The sequence below is a fragment of the Amblyomma maculatum genome, chromosome 1 (assembly GCF_055883805.1).
Source record: "Amblyomma maculatum isolate TAMU_Amacu chromosome 1, ASM5588380v1, whole genome shotgun sequence".
NCBI lineage: Eukaryota > Metazoa > Arthropoda > Arachnida > Ixodida > Ixodidae > Amblyomma > Amblyomma maculatum.
Window position 1 is genome coordinate 455055222 of NC_139344.1, and position 25001 is coordinate 455080222.

Consider the following 25001-nt stretch of genomic DNA (forward strand, 5'->3'; position numbering starts at 1 on the left):
CTTCCCCTAACTCCGTACGGTATCAGATTCCTACCAGTGCAGAACGATGATGCACCTTATGATTTAATTATGCTTCTTGGCCTCCATAGTTTGTGGAAAACACGAATGCAGGTGCGTCACGCAGATATAAATACACGATCTGCGCGTGAAAACTTCATTGAAAGTGCGGTGTATATACGCGAAACTTTCAGGATGCAGCTGAATCCACCACAATGGCAATGTCTATTTGATGAGTTGGTGAACCTGAAAAGATTTTAGCCGCGTACGCGTTAGCTCAAGTGTAGTTGACGTGTTTTATTATGTGTACTTTTGTTTTGTGTTTCGCGGCAATAAAGAAAAAAAAATGTCGGTGGTTCAGTGGTAGAATACTCGCCTGCCACGCGGGTGGCCCGGGTTCGATTCCCGGCCGACGCATATTTATTTTCTTGAAACACTGCGTCAGAAATAGAAAATAAACTATATAAATATATATTATTAGTATCCTCATTTTGATGAGTTAGTGAGGAGTGTCGCCTAGCTCTTCATGCATCGAGTGCTCAATATGTTTTTACATTGATTATTTTCTCTGCACAGTCAACACTACTCCCTTGGCTTTTTCCATCAATCCTCAAGTCTCCTCTTGCTTCCACTGTTAACCGGCTATTCCGCTGTGTAAAAGCGCGTCGGTGGTTCAGTGGTAGAATACTCGCCTGCCACGCGGGTGGCCCGGGTTCGATTCCCGGCCGACGCATATTTATTTTCTTGAAACACTGCGTCAGAAATAGAAAATAAACTATGTAAATATATATTATTAGTATCCTCATTTTAATGAGTTGGTGAGGAGTGTCACCTAGCTCTTCACGCATCGACTGCTCAATATGTTTTTACATTGATTATTTCCTCTGCACAGTCAACACTACTGCCTTGGTTTTTTCCATCAATCCTCAAGTGTCCTCATGCTTCCACTGTTAACCGGCTATTCCGCTGTGTATAAGCGCGTCCGTGGTTCAGTGGTAGAATACTCGCCTGCCACGCGGGTGGCCGACGCATATTTATTTTCTTGAGACACTGCTTCAGAAATAGAAAATAAACTATATAAATATATATTGTTACGATACGGCAAGCCGATGAAAACAGGAGAACAGAGGCCAGAGAGATGGTCGATGACAGTGAGATGACGTTTAATGAAAATGTTGCCGGGCCTAGCGGGAGCGATCCTGTCCGCGCCACTGCCCGCTTTTTGTTCCTTGATGTCGTCCGTAACATGACCCGGGGCCACCGAGCGATTGTCCCGATCGTGGGCGAGGAAGTTTAGCGATGTTATTGATTTCATGGCATGATGATGGGCGTGTCTAGATGCTTGAAAAAGAAGAGGCAGAATAGAATGGCTTGCCGGCACGATGATTCGCGATGAACCTTGGCAGGACACTTTCGGGCCACGCGTTGCCACGACTCGATGGCGGAGGCCAAGGCACGCACCGCATGGCATATGCAAGGGAGAATGTCTTGAAGTGTAGCGGTGTCTTGGGTCGTAGGGTCCTTGGTCGGCACATCAGGTCAGTGGGGTCACATTAGGTCATTCGGGTTTCTCCTTGTGTCTTGTGGTCATGTGTGGTGTCTCGGGTCAGTCTCTCCTTCGTCGTGTCTTGTGGTCGGGGCGAGGGGGACGAGGCGGAGGAACGGCAAGGTTTTGCTGGGTCCGGCAGGCTGGGGAACAGCAATGCAGTGCCTCCTAACCTTTCGCCGACGGCGCAAGAAGTCGCTGGGCGCTGATGCTCCGGACCTGGATGGGGGGGTGATGATGAAGTACCAGCACCTCCAACCAAATGTTACGATACGGCAAGTCGATGAAAACAGGAGAACAGAGGCCAGAGAGATGGTCGATGACAGTGAGATGACGTTTAATGAAAATGTTGCCGGGCCTAGCGGGAGCGCTCCTGTCCGCGCCACTGCCCGCTTTTTCTTCCTTGATGTCGTCCGTAACAATATTATTAGTATCCTCTTTTAAATGAGTTTTTTTCGAAAAGTTTGCCACAAGGCATAAGTTGGGAAAGGGAAAGGGATGCAGGAGATAGCAAGTTAAAAGAAGGAGTGAAGTCCAGTTGTGCTTATGTATTCGCAGAGGTTGGCAGTGTAGCAATTGTCCATTGTCCATTTCTCATAATCACAACGCGATTCCACCGCAGGCCCAACTTCATGATTATCCGTTGTCTAATCTGAGTCGTTGATGGACACGTCCACAACAAGTGACGCACATCGCAGACGTCAAGTGGAGTTCACAGTGAGGCCACCTGTCAGTCAGTGGTAGATCTTTATCCCGCCAGCGATGTCGAACAGAAGGGGTCAGAGCTGCCCCTGCCCGGATCCGGCGCACTGTTACCTCCTCCTGCCGAGTAAGACTACGGAGGAGAGGGTGCGAACACGGAGGAATGGGAGCGCGTGTTCGGTGGTGCCGAACTTGCGTATCGGAAACGTGATACAGGAACGGATCTTGGGGAAGAGGGGAAGGTGGTGGATCGCCTGATGTGATTATGTGCGTCATAGCATCCGCTTGAATATTATGTGGATTGCGAGCATGGCCGAGAATCCAGTGTATGCGTACAGGACATGGGTACTTTGAACAGAGCAAATGTATGGACTGTGTTATTTGGAATGTTCGTCGAACGGCCTTAAGCTGTTTAAGGGCAGTGAGAGAGTCTGTGTAAAGAAGAACTGCATTGAATGTAGGAACTGGTGGAAGGGAATGTATAGCATTGTAAATGGCTTGAAGTTCCAGTGCCAGAGGGGTGCACGTGTCCGCGGTATATGTACGTGAGTGTTGAGATGCGGATGAGAGGGACTATACACAGCGCTCTGCAGTATGTGATGCATCGGTATATAATATGCTCCCTTCAGGAAGATGTGCGGATGATACCGACGGGGAAGCATTGGGGCGATTGTCCGTGAGCTGGCAGTACGACCATGGAGGTAGTGTCTTTAAATGATGTAGTTGTAAAGACTGTTTGCGAGCTCTGTTTGCCATCCGCTGATCAACGAGTTCACTGAGCGTATTTAGCTGGGCGTACTCCTGAAGTACTGGTATGGGTGTTATGCGGGGAATATATGTTATTGCACGCATAGCCTCACGACTGATGTCCTCAAGGGAGTCCCACTGTCTGCGGATGAGACGTTGAAGCTGTGCCTGGTAGATTATACGCGGCTGGAGGACAAAGCGAACAATCTGGAGGGTCGTGTGAGCACGCGCCGCCAGAACGCATCACTTTGCAACGAGTCAGACCTAGATTTGCGTGAGCGGGCTTAGGATGGCTGTCAGCGATGGGGTGCCAGTCCCAGAAGAATGAAGAAGACCAAGAATGCGAACGGTTTGTGCCTGAGGAATCGGGGTATTATCTATCATAAATTTATAGTGGGAGCTTTCCTTAAGCCAGCTTTATTTCCAATGCGAATAAAAAGGGATTTTGTATGCGAAAGAGTTAGACCCAAAGGAGGGAGGCAAAATGTCAATACATCCAGCGCATGCTGGAGGGCCGCCTGATGGACAGACGTATCTGGGTGACAGCACCATAAGGTTATACCATCGGCATACGCAAGCACGCGTATAGAAGGGATGGCCTCTAGGGCTCGAACAAGTTGTATGAAGGCCACATTGAATAATGTAGGGGCGAGAATGGAGCCCTGGGACTCTCCTCTGTTTGAGTTGAAGTGACCAAAGGGCTTTCCGTGGACACGCACACTGAACGTTCTATTTGTTAGAAAGGCGTGAATGGCGAGGAGAAACCTATGAGGGAGACAAGAGTTTGTAGGGAGGCAAGAATAACTGAGTGAAGGATGTTATCATATGCCTTTGTTATATCTGTAGCGATCACAGTTTTAACAAGATGACTGTGCGGAGAGTGGTGAAGCACGTCAGCAGCCAAAGTAGCAAGACCGTCCTCCGTTCCTATTTGCGGGCGAAAGCCAATTTGGGATTCTGGATAACAATCATGGGATTCCAACCACCACGATAAGCGAGTGGTGAGAATATTTTCGTAAAGCTTGCAGATTGTTGGCGTCAAGGAAATTGGGCGAAGGGCCGAGAGAGATACTGAAGGATGACCTGACTTCGGTATTGGAACAACAATAGAATGCTTCTACTCGTCCGGCATGACACCAGAATGCCACACGTTATTGAATGCATCAAGCAGGGCCTGCAAAGCAGTCCCTTCCAAGTTGCGGAATAATGAGTTAGGTATCCAATCGTGCCCGGGAGCCGAGTTAGATTTGAGGCGTTCAATTGAGGCCAGCAGCTCTGCCATGGGTAGGTCAGAAGTAATCGCATCGGGGGGTTCGGTTCAGAAAGGAAGGATTCAGAAATAGAAAGTTTCTCTTAACCTTCGTGGTCGGGCCGTCGATCGGCCGTCAGTAGGCCCTGAGGGCCGATGGGTGCGTGTATTGGGAATGATGTTGAGAGAGGCTGGTCGACCGACGGAATGCCTGCGCTAGCTACCTGCCTCGCAGCGGCAGCACTGTGCCCGGCCATCTTCACTGCTAAGTGGGCTACGGAGCAGCATGGTTTGGTTTGGTTTACAGGGTTTAAATGACCCAAAGCGGCTCAAACTATGAGAGACGCCGAAGTGGGGGACTCCGGAAATTACGACCGCCTGGCGTTCATTAACGTGTACTGACAGCGCACAGCCCATGGGCGTATAGTTTTACGCCTGCATTGAAAAGCGACAGCCATATGGCCGGAATTCGATACCACATCCTTGGACACATAGTAGTCGAGTGTCCTAACCACTGCGCCCCCCCCCCCGTCCGGTGGGAGAAGCAACATGCCTCCACCTGAACAGTATACACTACGAACAGCTGGACACCCACCAATTGGAGTACCTGCGTCTAATCACAGGACTGTCGCGATACACGCAAATCAGCGAACTATATTGATAAGCCGGCGTGCCGCCCTTTAGAGCTGTCATCGAGGTTCGTAACGAGGGCATAAGTGCAACGACCCAATAGAGTGGCGAGGCATAAATTGCTCACACTACTTCCTAACTATCCCCCATCTGATGCAGCAACATTGCATCAACTGGATGGACCACCAAACCCGAGACTCTTAGCCATGGTGGGACGTAAATGGTGAGGCTTTCCAGACCACCGACCCAGAAATGGAACGTGCTAGGCTACCAGGACGAAGAGAAACTTCAGCGGCAGCACTCTCGGGCAAAATAGAAAACGCAGTGTTTACAGATTTGGCTTGGGGCCCACCGACAAATCACGCAAGACAATGTGGTGTCGCCTCATCGTAACCGCGGAACTACACATCAGTACGACCACATTCCCAGCTCTATACAAATTAAGCTTTCAGCGATCTTAATTTCAGTCAAGAAGATAGGAGAAGGTGCATTAAGTGGAGTTCAAGGATCGAGAAACCGAGTAGGTATATATATCGACAGCTGAGACGCTCTCAAAGTTTACTCCTTGGAGTCACATGTGTAGAATCGACAAATTGGCAGCATCAAAACATGGAGCCACGTAGTCTCTCTCTTGAGAACATGGCTTGGAGGTGAGAGTGGACTGGCTTCAGGGACACGCTAGAGGCGTCGCGCACGCGTTGGCGAGCGAGTTAATAGACGACGACCGCTCTGTTCTGCCACGTTCGGTCCGGCCTGCAACGGATGACCCCAAGCCGATCCCAAACGCCCATACAAGAAACACTGCGTACCTTCGAGGCGCAGACTCCTGCTAATCCCAACCAGCTACCAACTGGTCTTTCTCGTGGTACTCAAGTTCTCGTACATAGAGTGCTCACGGGCTACGGCCTCATCGCACATGTGATTGCAAAATGGCTGTGGAATTCAAAGCCCAGACACCATGACCTCGCAGCTGAGCCAGAAGATCAGCAAGATTACAGCGACTAAAATGTGGCCGTAGTTATTGCAGAAAATGCAACATGGATGCTCCCCGAACGGTGCAACACACGTTGTGAGACTGCCCGGGTAACCACAACACATGAAAAACACCTTCCAGGCCACGTGACCACATTTAGTGACTGGACAACACCAAACAACGAGGATTCTCGGGCCCGACCCACGCTGCTGTCCCTCTAGGAGTTGTGAAGTAGACATTGAAACCGGAATGGAATGTGACCTCCCTGACCCTACTACCTTTCTTCCTTGAGGAGGCCTTCGGGCCAGCATCACTATTAAAAACGGCTCACACACTTTCTGGAATTAAACGCCGCAGGCCTGTTATGGCCCTTGATAACACAAGTCTATCACAAGCGCGGCAAAACACATATCGCATGTTTTTAGCTCGAATAAAGTTATGTGCAACCTAGAGCAGCCCGGTCGTTGATTTGTTCGGACATCCCTGGAGCCGTGCATACCTCTGAAAGGGGAGGGTATAAATCAGAATGTATAGTAATCATTAGAGTAAGTTTCTCCCCATCCCTTCGCGATGAGGCATGCTCTTATTTTATGTACAATAGCGTCTGCAAGCTTCCGTTGGATAAAGGCGGATGTTTGGCTATGGTTCCGACACGTGTTCTGTTAGAAAGCGTGCCGTTCAGTTGGCGGAGATTTCATTAGGAGCTAAGGTTGCTTTTTTTTCTTTTTGCCGGCAGGCCAGTATGCAGTGTAGATTGCATGAAGATGAGTAAGAAATCAGTAAAGTATGTCACTTTGTTTTTATCGCGATTAAACCCACCTTACATGTCAGTCCGTCTCAGCATTTCATGACTGATGAAAAAAAGTTGTCGTTGCTTTTGAAAAAAAAAAAAGATCTTGAAGAATAATGAACCTTTTTTGATGGTATATTAAATTATCTTCAAATATGAAGCCTGAATTTGTGCCCTGAGTTTTTTCATCTTTGTTCATGTGTGCATTCATCAGCGAAACATGCCAGCGGTCCTTCAGCTGCGAGTGAAATATTTGTTTTCAGCACATTTTGGTCTCAACCCATAGTCTCCCTTTATCACTTCGGCATGCGAGAGCGTATGTGGAATAAAGGCAATTCGCTATCTTGGCGACATATGGTACCATAGATCGATGACGGTTTTATGAATTAAAGAATTTAATTTGTAAGGATAATGATTTACATACTTCCATGTACTTTTGACACCAGCTTGGCGGGTGGGACGTCAACAGGTCCTTCCAGCCAACATAAATGGTCCCAATGAAGCCGGATTTCTTTTAGAATGGGAAATCTAATGGAATAGCATTCAAGGGAAGTACGGTTTGATGACAAAATAATTTTCTCGCCTGGTTTCAGACACGTGCGTGCTGCGCAATCCGTCAGCCAGAATCAGATCCTGTAAGCTCCCTGCAAGACATTGCTCATGCTGCTAAGGTACCGTTATTTAAACGTCTTGAAGCCAGTAATCGAATCAGGCCTCTGAGATTCTCGTCTTCATTGACGGTCGACCGGTGACATTCCGTTTTTGTAACCTGATAGAGAATTCGGCACAAAACCGCTCTGGATTCATGGTATCTGGGGTTTCACACCAACAAAGTGAGTGAGAGGCAAATGCAGTGCAGATGAATGTTTTACTGAGGCTACAGAGGGCAGAGGAATGGCAAGACCGAGGACGAACTTGAGAGAGCAGCGCCTGTAGGCGACCTTGTAAAGCTGCTCACATGTTGATGACGCGGCTCAGCTTCTGTATCCTGTTCAACAGGATGTCCCCCTGTCTTATGCAAGCCTGGAAGAAACAGCGAGAACTGGTTTAACCACGCCAGCCGAGTCACCGATCATATTCACTAATTACGCTTAGGTAGACTCCACTGCAAAAAGCGACAAATCAAATGTTCTAGCAATTTTCATAAGCTTGATCGGTAATGTTAATGTGGTAGGTCGGCTTCATTGGGTATAATGCAAGCTGGACATCTCGCCTATCAACACGCTTGATTGGTAGCTGCGGTCACTGCAACACGTCCCCAGCCTGAAGCTTTTCTCGAGTCTAACAAGGTTGGTTCCGGTTCCCTGGGGCAACAAACTCCAGATTACCTCGTGCTCCTGGACTTAAAAATTTAATTTTGCTTTGTTTCAAAAATTGGTGTGGCACCGCCTTGTTCAAGGCTTCAAATTCCCCTTTGGTATTAACTAGCGAAACCGTTAATAACGAAATAGTTTTATGTCATTTTATGGCACATAAGCAAGAATGGCTATAATGCGCCAAACACAAGGTTAGATGATCTATGAGATGGCGTAATTCAGTCTCCTCAACGGTAGGTTCCCGCAACTTCGTTTTCCTCACTGGTTGCCTCTCAGCGGGTTAAACAGCAATTTTTACCGAGAGGTGTCTCTGGACAGGAAATAATTACGATAGAGATATCTAAATAGTGTTATCGTTGTTATGCCGTCACCTCGTGGCTCTGTTCACAGCTGGCTTTGCGGCTATGAAGAATTAAAAACATCACATAACGCAACTTATAAGGGTAACACCCTGAAAAGATGTTCGTAGCTTATCTTAACTTTGCAATTAAAACGAATAACAGAAAATGTGCACATACAGGATTCGAAGATATGTTTTTATTTGCTGCGTGGTTAGGTAAGTAGCGTTAATCCATTGCGCCACTGAAGCAACGAATGCGGCTGGCTTTAAATGCGTTCTTATTTATTTTTAGAATATTTCCTCTATCTCTCGCTAGGTGACGCTGCTCAGAGGACACTAGTCATGGAAGACTGGGATTGTGAACAGGTAGAACTACTCATATAAGGAGGACAATTAAGGAGGTTAAAGTAGCAAACCGCTGGGATGGAAAGAGGAAGCCACGGAGCTGGTGGAATAAGGAAATCAGGGAAGCCATTGAATAACGACAGGCTGTTTCAAGGGAACACCGATAGGCAAAGAAAGCACAGGTATCTCAGGAGGAAATCGACCAAAAGTGGGAATCATACCGACAGAATCATCATTCACAGCAGAATGGAAAAGTTCTTCAGTGCTCATAATATAATTAACCCGTCCCAGTATGGTTTCTTAAAAAATAGATCGACCGAACAAGCCTTACTTGCTGTTAAAGGGAAAGTTCTTTACAACATTGAGTCCCGAGCATATACACTTGGTTTGTTTTTGGACCTCCGAAAAGCTTTTGATTGCGTGCAGCACGAAGTTCTTTTAAGCAAACTAGGTATAGAATACGAGGTACTCCCTTGAGCTTGCTTAGAAGTTACTTGAGCAACAGACCGCAATATGTTAAATGCAATAATTTTGTTTCAGATTTCGTGTGTGTTACTCAAGGCGTGCCGTAGGGATCTATTTTAGGCCTACTTTTATTTTTAGTTTACGTAAATGATGTTTGTAACATACCTGATTCACCTGATTTGGTCATGTATGCTGATGATACAAATATATTTTTCACAGCACGAACTCTGCCAGATTTAGAAACTGCTGTAAATTACTACATGGTAAAATTGCACGCTTAGATGCAGGCAAATCAATTTAGCTTAAACTTGTCCAAGACCAGTTATATTATTTTCAGACCTATCAACGCTCCAATCCATTACTCACTTGATATCAGGTATGCTAACAAATACAGCAGGTAACCACTCAGAAGTTTCTCGGTGTCTGGTTCAATGAATACTTATTCTGGAATACACATATTTCTGAACTTGCCACAGATCTTAGCAGAACTGATGGCTGTCTCTACGGGACCAGTGAGCTTTTACCTGTTTCATTAAAAGTATCTATGTATTATGCTCTATGTTTTTCTAAATTATCTTATTGTGCACTGGTGTGGGGCACCACTTCAAATAGCAATTATCACAAGCTTTTGATTCTGCAAAAAAAGGCACTCCGGGCTATTGAGGGTTATCATGGTAGACTGGAACACTTACCAACGTCACCTCTATACCTAAAACATAATCTACTTCAAGCTAACCGAGTCTACACATACCGCTTGTTACAGCATATCCATAGCAATAGGCTTTTCTCCGTCTCTCCTAATCGATTTCCTACTAAATACCCTCTCAGACAACACAGAAACCTCGTCCCAAAAACAAGCACAAATTACTTTAAACAGAAGCTTAATTACCAGATTCCAACTATTCTCAAAAACCAATCCCTATGTTCAATGTTCCATCTATCTAAACGCAGATTTAAAAATACATAAAAAAGCAGTTAATACTCTCCGAAGTGGAATAATTGTTGTCTGGTTTTGTATTTGGCAAATGAAAATTTTTCTCATGTTATGTTACTGTACAAACCTTTTTTCGGTGTTTTGTGTGCCATATGCTGTTGTTTCTTTTTGAGTGTATAGTGTACACTGTTTCTTATTTTAGGTTTTACTCCAGCATGTTTAATTACCACGTTTGCTGTAATGTTCTGTTATCGTTTGTTTTCCGTGTTGCGCGCTGCTGTGAATTGTATAGGAAACTGTGACCCCGTTAGGCCAAACCGCCTTTTGCCGCAGTTTCTTCTTTCATTTTTTGAAAGAGAAATAAAGAATAGCTGAATCTAAAAAAAAAAAAAACTTGTGTACAGGCCCTCGTCCAAAGTAAAATAAAGCAGTCCACCGATCGCTGGATGGCTGACATACACGATGGCTCTATAGGCAGGCCAAGAAAGGTCTGGTACCATATAAGCTGGCTAGGTAAAAAGAATCAAAGAAAGCATGACCGAATTCATGATAACGAGGGAAATTGTTTATAGGGAGACAATGCAGTGAACTTCATTACATTTAAGAACGACGATAGGGTAATCTCCGTAAATCAGGAAGCAACACCAGATAGCAGAATAAAAGCAGCTTAGAACTGACCGATCTAAACAGGAAAAAGGTAGAACAAAATATTCCTAAAAACACATCTACAGGAATATATGGTCCAAAAAGCAAGGAAACGCTGTTAAAAGCTTTGGAAAGAGTCATAACGAATAAGAAAATACCGGACAGCTGGCGGCAGAGTAAAATGAATTTCATTTATAAAGGGAAAGGAGAAAAGATGCACATAAAATCCTACAGGCCGATTACCATAACATCAGTTATGTACAGGCCATGCAGGAGGGGAAATTAAAGGTGCAAGCATGGTTACAAAGTAACAAGATACTCGGAGAACTTCAGAACGGCTTTAGAAATGGTAGGCGTTTAGATGATAGCCTGTTCGTGCGCACCCAATGCATCGAAATATCTAGAGTGCAAAATAGACCTCTGTATTTGGCCTTCCTAGACATATATCGGCAACGTAAACAGGAAACTTCTGTGGAACATAATAAAAGAAGAAGGTATCGGTTATGAGATAACAGAGTTCCCACAGGAAATATACCAAGATAACAAAGTAGAAATTACATGGGAAGGGATAAGAAGTACAGAAGCTGTCAAGGTATGCAAATGATTAGGACAAGGCTGCCCTCTATCACCGCTGTTGTTCATGCTTTATATGATAAACCTGGAACAGAGGATACAAGAAATTACATGTGAAGGGATAAGACGTACAGAAGCTGTCAAGGTATGCAAATGATTAAGACAAGGTTGCCCTCTATCACCGCTGCTGTTCATGATTTATATGATAAACCTGGAACGGAGGATACAAGAAAGTAACCAAGGTTTTAACCTGTCATATAGATTAGGTGGAAAGGCGGTAGAGCAGTGCCTCCCTGGTTTGATGTATGCAGACGATATTGTGCTGCTGGCTGCGAGTCTGGAAGAATAACAAACTCTAGTTAAGTATTGCGGAGACGAAGGGGACGCTCAAGGCTTCCGTTTTAGCGCAGGTAAGTCGGGTCTGATAATTTTCAAAGGCTGAACTGATGAGGGTCTTAAAATACAAGGCCATGAAATACCCAGAGTAGCAGAATATAAATATCTCGGGGTATGGGTAAACGAAGGATTGGCATACATTGGAAAGCATGAGCAACCACGTAAAGCCAAAGGGCGAAGAAATGCCGGAATAATGAAGCATAGGGCATTGTGGGGATACAACAGGTATGCGGTTTTCAGGGGTATTTGGAAAGGAATTATGGTTCCCGGGCTTACTTTCGGAAATGTAGTTTTGTGCCAGAATCAGAGGTACAGTCTACATTAGAAATAAATCAGAGCCGTCGGACGATTAGCACTAGATGCCCACTTCAAAAGCACAAATGAGGCTCTACAGGCATATATGGGCTGGGCATCTTTAGAAGTACGGGAAGCTCAGAGTAAAATATTATATGAGGACCGCCTCAGGAAATTGGACAGTAATAGATGGGCAGCTGAAGTATTTAAATACCTATACTTAAAAAGTGTTGACTCACAATGGAGGAAAAGAACTAGGGAACTAACCAGTAAGTATGCTGGTCACAAGGACGAAGAAATAAAGAGCGTTAAGCAACAGGTGAAAAACACAGAAGGTAAAAATTGGATAAGTTCGATAGACAAGAAACAGTGTGTTGAATTATACCATAAGTGGAAAAGGCAGATCAGTAAGGAAGCTTTCTTTGATAACTGAGGAGACAGTGCCCTACGTTTTGAAGCTAGATCAGTGTTCCTTAGAACACGCAGCTACCAAAAGAAATTTGACAATGAAGACGACACATGTGCTGCATGTGGTAACTACAGCGAAACAATTGACCATATTGTACTCAAATGTAATGGTATCCATTCGGAAATTGATGCAAGAGCAGTCAGGCTTCTTCAAGCTCTGGGGTTTAGAGATACCAGTGGCCGTGTGAATAAACCGGCGGTGGAAGCTAGCAAAAAACGACTGAAAAATTGGTGGCTTGAAAGCAGAACAGTGACATAATGTTAGTAATGTAGAAACAAAAATTGAATAAACAAAATCATGGTATAGTTAACCAATCTAAAACAATAATTAAGATATTGGGAGAAAGATGAGCATGATAGCAACTGCTGTTTTAAAGGGGCCGCTCCTATATTCCATCCATCCGTCCTTCCGTCCGTCCGTCCGTCCGTCCGTCCGTCCGTCCGTCCGTCCGTCCGTCCGTCCGTCCATCCATCCATCCATCCATCCATCCATCCATCCATCCATCCATCCATCCATCCATCCATCCATCCATCCATCCATCCATCCATCCATACCGTTGAGAGAACGGAATCACACTATGAGATATCTAGGGTTATGATACTTACATTTGATTTAAAACATTGGCTTTCTTCGGAAATGTGCAAACAACAAAAAAATTGACGAGTCCTTGTTCTCCTAAAAGCAATGCAGGGTGAAATGGAAAGGATGCCTTGTAAAATACAGTAAACTATTTTTTCTTGTGTTCTTCTAGTTGTGAGTATGAGTATAAAATATGATTAAGTGTGAGCTCCTGTACATACATTTAACGAACAGGTTTGTCTTTTTTGTGAGTAGGAAGTTATGGGGGGGGGGGGGGGTGATGTGTGTGTGATCTATGCGTAGGCGACATAAAATTATCTCGATGTATCGTTTCTGATGCTGGCATGATTGCCATTTTTCTAAAATGGGCTTTATAGAGTGAAGCTTGTTTTATGCTTCACTTTCAAAAGCTGCCTGCAATTAATCTCTTAATTTCTTGCGTACTAACTTCATACAGTCTCTGTGGCGCGTGTCTATTCGTTCTATTTGCCCATTTTTTGCTGGCGCAGCACATATATCTGCTTGTTCATTACCCCTAATCTTAACATGATGACTACCCAACAGAATGTTATAGTATGTTTTCGTGTTGTGATCTTTGCTATGTTGTGTATGATGCTTCCTATCAGTATTCCAACAGCATTTCTGTAATTTATTGCAGTGATGATACTTTATGAATCTGTGTATATGATACTGTTTTTGATGTTCGCATCCAGTATTTTCTCCACGGCAACGCGAACAGCGTAGCATTCGGTCGTAAAAATAATGCACACTGGGGCAGTCGTATTATTTTCTGATTATCTCTTACTATAGCACTACCCATATAGTCTTTAGTTTTTGAGCAGTCCGTATAAAATGCAATGCAATTTTTATATTTTTTTTGATGCCAGGTATTTTTGTAACATATGCTCATGTGGTGTGCGTGTTCTCTGGAACTGCGTTAGTGTGAGGTCGAAAACTGCTGGGAGGGGGGGGGTACCATGGTGGGAGTAGTTTATTTATTGGGGCGATACTTGGCAATTCGCTAATGTCTAAATCTTGGCACATTTGTTCGAAAAGCATGAGAAACAGCTTAATCAACAGGAGCTTGTTGTTGAACACTGTCCTAGAGGGACATTTTGTGACTACTGAAAGACGTAGATGTTTTGGTGGAGAACGAATTTGCAGGATGTACGCACATGTTAGGGCCCATCGTCTATATTTTAAGGCAGGCTCATCTGTTTCTACGTAGAGGCTGGTTATTGGGGATGTTCTGTACGCGCCAGCTGCTAACGATAATCCAAGATTGTGTATGGGGTCTAGTCGCTTTAAATAGGATGTCCTAGCTGAACCATATACTATACATCCGTAATCTAACATGGAGCGCACCACATAGCGGTAGATTTGCAGAAGGCATGCTCAGTCGGACCCCCATCGTTTACGTGAGAGTACCTTCAGGACACTAAGTGCTTGGGCAGCTTTCTTTTTCAGATTTTTTATATGGTCATGAAATGAAAGTTTCTTGTCAAATGTGATGCCCAAAAATTTATGTACTTGTTTCACTGGTAGTATAGTCTGGTTGAGGTATACCATGGGATCGGTCTGTAAGCCTCGTCTCAATAAGAACACAACGGCCACTGGTTTTTGAGGAGAAAACTTAAATTCATTGCAGTCTGCCCAGGTAGCTAGTTTATTTAGTGTAAATTGTAGTTGTCTCTCACAGCTGGGTATGTTAGAGGAAGTGCATGCTATTTGCAGGTCATCTACGTAGACGGAGTACAGTATGGACTTCGGGATTACTGCAGCTAACGAGTTCATTTTCAATAGAAAGAGAGTTGTGCTTAGAATGCACCCCTAGGGCATGCCGTTTTCTTGTGTGAAATTCGTGAAGAATACTGTGCCTAAACGGACTTGAAATGTACAGTTCTTCAAGAAGTCATTCAGGCAGCTCAGTATCCTGCCACGGATACCTAGATCTGCTAGGTCGCGGAGGATACCGAACCTCCACGTGGTGTCGTAGGCCTTCTCCAGGTCGAAGAAGACCCCGACACAGTGCTGCCTATGGCTGAACGCCTCCCGGAGTGCGCTTTCGAGGAGGACAAGGTGATCGCTTGTTGATGCCTTTTTGAAGCCGCATTGATGTATATCGAGAAGTTGCCGGGCTTCAAGAAAAAAAGGTTAGTCTTATGTTTACAAATTAAGAAGTTGCTTAGAGAGTTCATTACTAGCAGTTAGAACAACCCCGCATTAACCTATGTCCGCCGATACTGAGAGATTACTGCTGCAAATATGCAGATATTTTATGTTTCTAAGTTTATCTCTCTCTCTCTTTCTCTCTTGAGCTCCTTATCTTCAGAAATTTTTGAGTTTCTTGACGCACCCTGTTTTGTTATAACAGATGTGCGTTGAATATTTTTTTTGGACCCGTATTTTACGCAGTTTCGCTCTTCAGACATAACCCCAGGTAGCACAAAGTGGGCTATGAAGGGGGGCCCCTGGTGGGTCCGATGTAGGCAATGCAGGACAGCCCCGGTAGGCTCAATGTGGGTGCTGCAAGAGGGGCCGACGTAGGCCTGAAGGGGGCTGTCGACAAAGCCCCGATGGGCCCCACTAGGACCGATGCAGGCAGCCCTTGCGGGGCTGCCCACATTTTTCCCGCATTGCCAAAAGAACACATCCCGCCAACTCCCCACGATGGTCCTACTTTGGATAGACTCGGGCAGCCGCTCTGGATTAACATTTATTTTTTTATTTAGGTTAGCCCCTCAGATAATGACATAGGACCGATACGGGCTCTATAGCGCAAGCCGCGCACTTGGGCTTGCCCACATTATTCTCATAAGGGTCCGACGCAGGAAATTGATGGGAAGCCCTTGTCCAAGTATTCCCAATCATTATTTATGCACATAATTAACTATTTTATGCATGTCTGCCCTTTCTAAACAGCCACAATATTAAATTTTACAATAATTCTTAACATTAATCTAGCCCAAATGACTTCGTGTACATCTTGCTCAGGCTGTGAAGACGTGTGTTCCGAACAGTAATTTTGTGCTATGTGTTACAGGCCATCCACAGCAACCATCTTAGGAGCAACAGTTAGCAATCAGTATGTTTTAGTATTTTTAGAGCAATTTGCATGAGCGCGAGAACTAAAGTCACGTAATATTTCTAACCGACTAAACATAGCATCAAATGTTATAAAAATTATATATAATAGTAATATAGGGCAGCATCTAATACAAATAAAGGTTGGAAAGAATCATTACACAATTGCACGCACGCCTTCTAGTCCCGTTGCGGCCGATGTGGGACCTACAGCGGTTTTGTGTGGGCAGCCCCAAATGGGCTGGGTGTTGTTTTTGAACCTAAAGCCCGCCTGCGGTTGCACGTGCCTTCAAATTTCCCACAGGGGACAAATTTTGGTACCATGCGGGCAAGCCCGCCTTCCAGCCCCATTACAGCCTATGTGGGACCTAAAGCGGTTTAGCTAAGGCTGCCTCATTTGTGCTTCACGAGGGCTTGCCCAAATTGAGCTCTTATTCATATTTCACCTGCCCTCAAGTAACCTACAAGGGGCCGATTGGGGCAGCATGTGGGCATGTCCATTTTGTTTGCCCTACTACGGCCGATGTAGGTCCGACAAAGATTTTATGGGGGCGGCCTCATTTCGGATCTATGAGGGCTTTCCCATAAAGAGCCCACATTTAGGTTGGATTGCCCTTAAATATCCGACAAAGGACCCTTGCGGTCTGGATGCGGGAATGTGCTCTGCATTAGCACGAGCAATGCCGCTATGGGACCCAAGCAGAAGGAACAGGGGCAAGCCCAAATGGGGCTTGCCCACATTTGCCCCATCGGGGACAGATGCAGGTTTTATGATGTTTGCCCCAGCCCCACTTGTCTACATCGGACCTACTGGGGCCCCACATTCTGTGCTACCTGGGACTGTCCAAAAGAATAATGGATGGGTGAGAGGGGTGTTTTTACTGAAGGAGAGTCTCACTGGACGGCAAGAAAACCGCACGTTAGGCAAGCTGATGCGCTTGCGTCTTCGTACTCGATCTATGGTGTGCTTTGTTTATGGGCGTTGACGTCGCCAAACAGCATCTGCTATGCGAGACAAAGTTATCGGGGACTGGAAATTTCGACCACATGGGGCCTTTACCATTCCAGACCCCTGTGTCATTCGCCTCCATCGAAGCATCCCCGCCGTAGCCTACATCGAAGATGCGTCCTTGTGATAAGCCGCCGAGAACACTAACCCCTTAGACACAGCGGCATAGTCCTGCCCAACTACAGTTAGCAAGCGTACCGCCATCATTACACTGGTAATTTCCCGCCTATGCTTCAGTGCGTGTGTTGGACTGACATTCCCGCTGGGGAGCGTTGGGTCGGTGAGTTCGAAAACATGCTTCATGACACGTTTGCGGCGTTTGAAGGTACACTGCAGCTACTCTATAATAGTCTCTAACTCAGTGGCTCTGTAACACGGAACTACGTCACTCTAGGCCATGTGCTGCAGCGATCGTTTTAAGTTTCAGGGTGATCGTACGTCATTAAAGAGCTTGATTGGTCCCACAATCTCTTATACGTATCATGGAACAGGCCAAAAGGAAAAATAAGATCAAGAACAGTGAAACCAAAACCACATCAAGAACGGGGAAAACCAAAACCAAAGGCGAACCCTATAAAAAGTTGTCGACTTCTATTCCACCATCTTTCAACTTCCCCTTTAGCGATGCTATTTGCTATGATAGGTAAGGTGCAAAATTTGAGTAGAAGGCGAAAACAATCACAGCTATAATATATCTAGGACAGCTCACAAGAGTGACTGTACAACTGAAGACCTCTCACTACGAGCGAGTGAGAACAGGAAACGCGATTTTTGAACTTTAGCCTCTGGTGCCACAAGCAGCTGCCTATTTCAGTGCGAAAACTTAAAGCTCACTATCACCGATCAAGAGTATTGTCCGACGTTTCTCGCTTGTTCCGTTGCTTTCCCAATAACAAACATTGGATTAGATTCGACTCGTTCGAACTCGCACCCGGGTACTCGGTTTCAATAGCCGAGCGTTTTAACCTGTCAGACACCACGACGGCTGCTTTCGCTGGTTATATCAAGGTTTACGTAGGCCTAAACGCCCGCCATTTCACGCGCGGCTCTTAGATGGCGCCACAAGTATGATTAAAGCCATTGCTTCCGCCATCAAGCGCGCCGTTGCACTGGAGCTGATCGTGGAGGCCTTGGTTAAACCTCTGCCATTTGAAACTGCGGATTTCAAATGGCACCACATGCGCAGCTGAAACTGCAGCTCACCAAGTTCACAGCCCGAGATAACCTCTTCAATCATTTAATAAAACAATTGTAAGGTTACAGGACGTCACAACAGTAAATTGGGACCTTTCGTTTCATCCCGTGTTTAAGGAAATTTGTACCCAGAGAAGTATCGTGGAAAAAACAGCAATTACACCTAGTGAAAACAAGACGGTACAACTCGTGTTTTCGCACTATAATTGGTTTAACAAAGACAACCCCTAGCATTTTTTTTCTTATAAATATAGCCCTTTCCTTGGCCCTCTACTCGGCGTTGCTGGGAACAAATGAATTTGTGGCTAAGAGCTTTCTGCCCTTTTCAACCGCTTTTTCCGTGAGGTTCACGGAGGGTAGAAAAAGTATCTCCCTCGAGATTACATTTCTTTCTGAATTGCTTACTGAGATTCAGACACCGATTGCTTATGATCTGACCGTTTAAGCCAGCGAAAAGTCCTCCAGGTTCTGCCTGGCTCTATGTTTATTGTCGACTTCACTTTCTTTCTCCGAGGGTCTGAAACGCCAGGAGAATTGAATGGACAATATATATTTGACCACACCTTTAGTAGCGCGAAATAACACAATGGCACTTTTTAGCTTGATATGAGTACGCGCTGTGAAATAATTGCCTTCTTCCTTGTCACATTTTCACCAAGCGCGGCCACTCTGTAACTGTTGGGAGCCTTATAACGCAGGCTGTGCATTCCCAATGAAAATCTGTAGTAATCCGAAACCCACATCTGTTCGTGTACTAGTTCTTTCATATACAGCATTTTGGGCATTTCCAGAGAAAGAGCTTTTGAACGGAGTTCTTTCGCATTGTGCCTAAGATTAGCATAACAATCTATATTCGAGCATATATTCTCTTGGTAGGCTTCTAGGTTGTTGGAAATTTTCAGAAACTTTCCCCACTAGTTTTTTATGGTAGCCTGGCTATTGGTTTTGAGTTGAGTTCAAGAAAAATTTTTTAAACAATATTTTGCCGTCCATCGGAATTTAGATTATTTCAGTCAATACGTTCAAATATTCTTATAATTTTGCAGTTTTATTTTTATTATTTTTAACACACCTTAGTGTGTTTTATGGACAGTTTTAATTATCATTCAGAGCGCAGCACTAACCTCACTAGCGAAACTCCGCTATTTATCAGAAGCTTCGGCTATTCATACCGATATGTTCGTATATGTTACAATATTAAATAGTTGATGAAAATTCTTTTTATCAACGCAGTCTATTGGTTTTACATGACAGTTTCTCCCTATTCTCTGCGTGTACAGGAAAGATATTAACAGAAAACTTTTGGTACATTTTGAAGCATACGCTATTGCGATTATTAAGTGAATAACAGTATCTGACAGACCCCTTCACAATAGAAGTGTGTCCAAGAATCCTGCACCCAGCGCAGTGTTGTAAAAGAGTGCAAATGACAAAAACATGATTGCGAAGAATGATGATGTCAGATATTGGGAACAAAGCTTCAATCCCAGTAATTAGTATCATCCAATAACTTTGGCACATGACAGGGCGAAGCAGTGGGCAAAAAGGAGAGATGAATTCTAGGCTCTTGACATCGTCTTCTTTTGACGAGGAAACCGCTCTGCCTGGAGATAAATTCTACATAATCTGTGCGTAACTTCGTGATTTTCTTTGCAATGTTACACCGTGAGCTTAGAATGGGGTTCTAATGAATATTCGATATTGATGCATTTCCTGTCTTAATTCATACCGTGGTAAGGAATTGAAAACAAAATCTATCATGTGAAGCCACTGTTTACTCGCCTTCATTTGAGACTTGCTGACTTAGCGATTACGGCATGAAGCTTACCTGATACTGCAAGTTCTTGCTGTCAGGGCGCATCGTCTCCACCACTCCACCCACCTTGTCGATCTTGCAGTGAAGTCGCCCAGCCGCTATGAACCGTGCCAGCTCCCTGGGAACACCGATCACGGGGAACTCTTGAATTGCGATAATGCCGCACTCGGAGCTTATAAGTTTCTTCGGTTTTACGCAAGGCTGCACTCCTCCTATAAGAGTTTACTGTAGGGGAAAATGACTGCGGTCTAGAGCCGCGGGACGTCGTAACTGATAGCATCATATATGAGATTGTTAAAATCGTAGTTCTGGGACATGAGCATCATAGAGGCTAAGCAGTGAGTATTGCACCTAATGCGACCCTTTGATCCCGTCGCCAAGTTGCCTGAAAAAGGGCGTGATTATGGTGTACATTTCACGGGGTGCGGCGCTGTTATGGCAATGGGGAGTCGCATTTAGGCGGCGAAGTGTGGCAATTTGAAATTTTCCAGGGGCAACAATTAGGGCCACCGTTCTACAATGAAGTGATGCGTGACGCCATTAAAAACGTGCCATGGTTACTGTACATAATTCAGCGGCGCCATGCATGACATTAAGACTATGACCACTGGGGTTATTGGAGCGATCGGGCCAATCACCCGAAAGCCGAGAATCAGGTGGCGCCCCCTGTGATGCCAAGAAGATTGGAGCTTAGCGGTAGCACTAATGAGAGTTTAACGGACATAAAACAACGTACTCCTTTTGTCAAAAGTGTAGAGCCCAGGGTCTGGTTCCAAGCCTTGTAGTAGAGCTTATTTAGCATTAGTGGAGGTCCTTCCCATTGGAAAGGGTAGGGCAAAAAGTCTTCCCATCAAGGAATTCGGAGTACTGTAAATGTATTACAAGCCGCATGAAGGGCTGAGAAGCAGACCCCTGGACTCTACGCTTCTGACAATGAGTGTACATCATGCACACCTTCCTGGGTAAAGGAAAGCCCAGATTTGAATGGGCAATTTTGCTCCATCCACCTTAATTGCTGATAAAGGTACAATCTCAATGAATTACTTCCCGCACGTTTCTCTCTCTAGAAGGCAACAAAGAAAAATTGCTACATTTTCGTAGCGCGGATTAATCTGTTGGGTACTTTATAAAAGAACGAGCGCCGGTTATTTTTCTAATTTCTTTTGTTATGTTCCACCACATAACGTTGATGACTTCGCTTGCTTGTTATGCCGCTTGGTTCTGTGCTGAATGACGCGAAGTAGCAGAATAGAATGAAGTTGGAATAAAATCGTTATCACGCTCAGTCGGAAAAAAACACAGAAAGTTTTCTGTTGTTACGACAGAATTTCTGTGATGTTTTTGACGGGAAACCTAATGTGACAACAGAATGATCTGTAGTAACATCAGAAATTTCTGTAGTTACAACAGAAAAGTGCTACAGAACTACAGACAACAGAAATACTACAGAACAACTACAGAACTACAGAAAAGTCTGACGTTTACGACAGAACTACAGAATATTTAGCTGTATTTTTGACAGGGTTCTGTAGTTTTTTTCGACTGGGCGTAATCTAAGCCGCGAAGAAACTTCTCAAGGGTCACTGAATGCTATCGAGGACAAGTTGCTAGAAGGCTCACTGGTCGATGAAGGACACGGTCACCCCGAAGGTGTCGGCCATGTACTGAAGCGTGAGGCTCCGGTAGGACTGCAGGAGCTGAGAGTAAGCCAGGATGCGCATCTCTCGGACGTAGTAGCGCACGTGAGGAGCCCACACCCGGTCGCGCTGCAGCATCTGCTCCACGTAAGCTGCGACGACAGAGATAGATGAAGGCCAATAAGTGTTGGGTAAAATGTCGGCATGCATTTACCGGAATAGCGCGGCAGCCTTCTGAATCACGTGATAACACGCTGTTTTTCTGCGAAGTGTAAATGCCCTCCTTTTTGCCAGTTTCAAATACTGTGTATAAAGTAGGCGCGAAGTTAATTTTAACACTTCTATTTACACTGCTTAATTATCCACTACGAGTGTCAACTTATTGTATTAACATGATACGTTGTGCTACTTTGAAGGTATCAATTGTAACCGATCGCGAAAGTGAGAGCCCAGAGAAGACAACAGGAAACCTGCGTGAGTACCCCATCAGTGGCCCTAACAAGCTCTGAAATTGCATTCCTTCATGACAAATGATTTTGTCGCCTACTTCGTTAATGATGGTCTCCGCTTTGCTTCACGTTTTGTGATGCGTGTGTTTTCCCGTCATGATTGGGACGTTTCTCCGTCCTGATGCATCACCTAGTTTTGCTTTATATCTTCCCTCTCTTCCGCTTTCAAGGCTGTTTTTCGAATACGCCATTCAACTGCGAGAGAACGCTAATGTCATGTTTTCTTCTCTGTGTGTTCGTCTTTATCGCGTTCGGTTACATGAACGTATTGTGTGCTCTATCGTGTCCGAAAATGTGTAAAACTTCAATGTAGAAAACAGGGAAGTTAAGACTGCCACCGGGATAACTTGACTTAAAAAAAAAACAGTCTTGTATTGTTTATTTCACTCTAATCTCCAGTGCATTGGTGCATAAAAGAAATATGAAATAAGTAGTAAATACGTCCTCTGATGCCGAAGTAAAAAAGCTAGGACGCGCACCTAAAGAGAGATACTCATGATCGCTACAAGTACACGTCATAGGAAAACTACAGAAAGTTCACATGTGATAGCAGATACCTTTTTAATGATGTTGCCTTCTTCAAGGATGATAACTAGCCGGCTGTGTACTGAAGGGGAAATGACCATATACTAATCGAACAGCTAACTACTGAACAGCTAAATATCGAGATCTGGCTGGTGATTGAGGAACTTACTAAGTTCCTTTGATTCGCTATCCTTGTAGCAAATCACACATGCCGCACCACGTCACACCACTAACACTGCAACGCCACCAGTCGCTTCAATGGCGCTCCAGTTACAGCAGGGTTTTATTTATAATTTCAAGCATGGTGCGGCAAAAAAGTGGTTAGTCAAATGCTAGTGTGCGATATAGTGCGAGCATGTCGAAAGTCGAACGCCCGCTGAGGACAACACAGAACCATTAAATCTGGTGGAAGTGCATAAAAGGGAACAGGATCTCAATCAGTACTCCCGCTCGTGCAATGCAACTGGCGCCGACGCAAAGCCAATCTTCATGACACAGTGTTTCTCCCTGACCCGCCCTCTATCCCTCTGATTGCAACGGGGGTAAGTGCCTGACGGAAATTTAGACGTAAACGAGGAATCCTCCTTCAAGATATGTGGGTGTGAGATAACGTTCATTGCAAATGACGTTAACATTCGTCCAACTATTTGGCAAAGTTTTGCGTGCGTTAGAAGTGACACCTTATCTAGGCTTGCGCAAGCAACCTGTCAGCAGCAGAGTTTCATTTTCGGTCCTGGTCAGATTCCTTTTCATTTGTCTGTAAACGTTCTGCGGACGCTTAAGATTACTTACGTGAAGGAATACGAAAGAATTACGTTTCTCTACATTACGTCGCTTTGAAAAGTGCTGAGTGATGAGGTTTGAATGGCACTTTAACTCATGACTATGCGTAATTTTTCCTTGACTTCAATCCCTTACGGTAGTTTTTGAAGTGCTGAATCGTACTACGATCGATCAATCTATGGTCGGCCGTGTTACCTGCCAACTACCATCTGTCAAAGGCATTGGGAATTTGCAGGCTTTCCCTCGATCGCCTTGTGTATCTTCCGGCGCACCGCAAAACATCTCGTTATAGCGAGATTCTTTGGCGCGAGCTTCATGCACGTACATTTTCCATACCTGCCTTCCGCCACGTCATTCACCCAGCTATCTATCCCTCCCCATCTTGTCATTTCTGCCCGGTTAGAGCTAACCTCGACCATATCATGTGGGGCTGTGCTCGCCACCCCCACCAAAATCACTTAATTCAAAGGAGCGGTGGTAGGCTCCCCCTGCGCAGCCCAGCACTCGATCTTCAGAACCAGATTCTCGAAAGGGCACGGAAGTAGCGAAGGCCTATCCAGCGTAGAACTTCCCTTGGGAAAGGAGGCTAAGCACCAGGACGCCTCTGACTACGTTTAATTCCCGGCTGTCTCCGGTGCCGTCAAAATGCCAACATGGCGCTCAGTCTGTGCGCCTTACCAGTCCTCAACCTCTTCTTCTTCCTCTTCGTTCAGATTGCAGATGGTAGTTGAGATCTATCCAGCGTAGAATCTTCCTCCTTCCACGGCTGCCCCTTTCCTCTATGGGATAAATAAAGTCGTTACTCACTCACTCACTCGAGAAACACCAGGCTTTCCTTCTAGTGGGGATTCTAATGGTTTCACAATAATTGATTTTATTGACTGCAATCAGTGGCTTTTGGCAGTAGGTTTTTGCGCAGCCCTGAGTGACGTCGAGTTTCCCTCGCATAATGGGGTTTCGAATGCTTTCGCAGTAGACTGTTTCAGTTGACTCTGGCTGTTTGTCTACAATCCACTCCGCTGAACATCCGTTGTCTGTGTGCCGGTCCGGTATTCCTCAAGAACCTGCCTATGGCACAAGGTAAGTAGCAGACCACCTCCATGTCACCGGCGAAACACACCCTGTCATAGGCATGCTCGAGGTATTTATACCATGCACGCAGGAACGGGCTTTTGCGCAAATGAGACGTTTCGTACATCCTATGCCTAAAACTGTTCTTTAGCTTACTCACCATTCTTTGTTTGACCAGAGCAGGTATTTTTATCGAGTTTGCGAGGGGGGGGGGGTATAAATTTTGATCATCTTATTACATAGAAATGCCACCGAAATCGCCATGTGCTGCGAGCGTGACATCACACACTATGGCTCACAGTCACTGCTCAAAGGTAGCCTTGCTGACATCTTACTTCCGACTGGGCTTTTTTAACTTCCAGATATACCACGTCACCGTCAGG

General features: G+C 45.1%; 1 protein-coding gene and 1 non-coding gene across 2 annotated transcripts in view; one reads left to right on the plus strand and one right to left on the minus strand.

Moving 5' to 3' along the window:
• The first annotated feature begins 659 nt into the window (after positions 1–659).
• On the plus strand, positions 660–730 carry TRNAG-GCC (transfer RNA glycine (anticodon GCC)). Its single transcript has one exon. It is a non-coding gene; the product is annotated as a tRNA-Gly (tRNA).
• Positions 731–7588: 6858 nt separating this feature from the next.
• LOC146209705 (26S proteasome non-ATPase regulatory subunit 6-like) overlaps positions 7589–25001 on the minus strand; it is a 39175-nt gene continuing 21762 nt past the window's right edge. The window contains exons 6-8 of the mRNA XM_084587441.1: positions 21714–21882; positions 20106–20211; positions 7589–7657 (exon numbers count right to left, since the gene is read on the minus strand). Of these exons, the coding sequence (XP_084443567.1) occupies positions 7589–7657; positions 20106–20211; positions 21714–21882 (344 nt within the window). The remainder of the gene's footprint in view (positions 7658–20105; positions 20212–21713; positions 21883–25001) is intronic.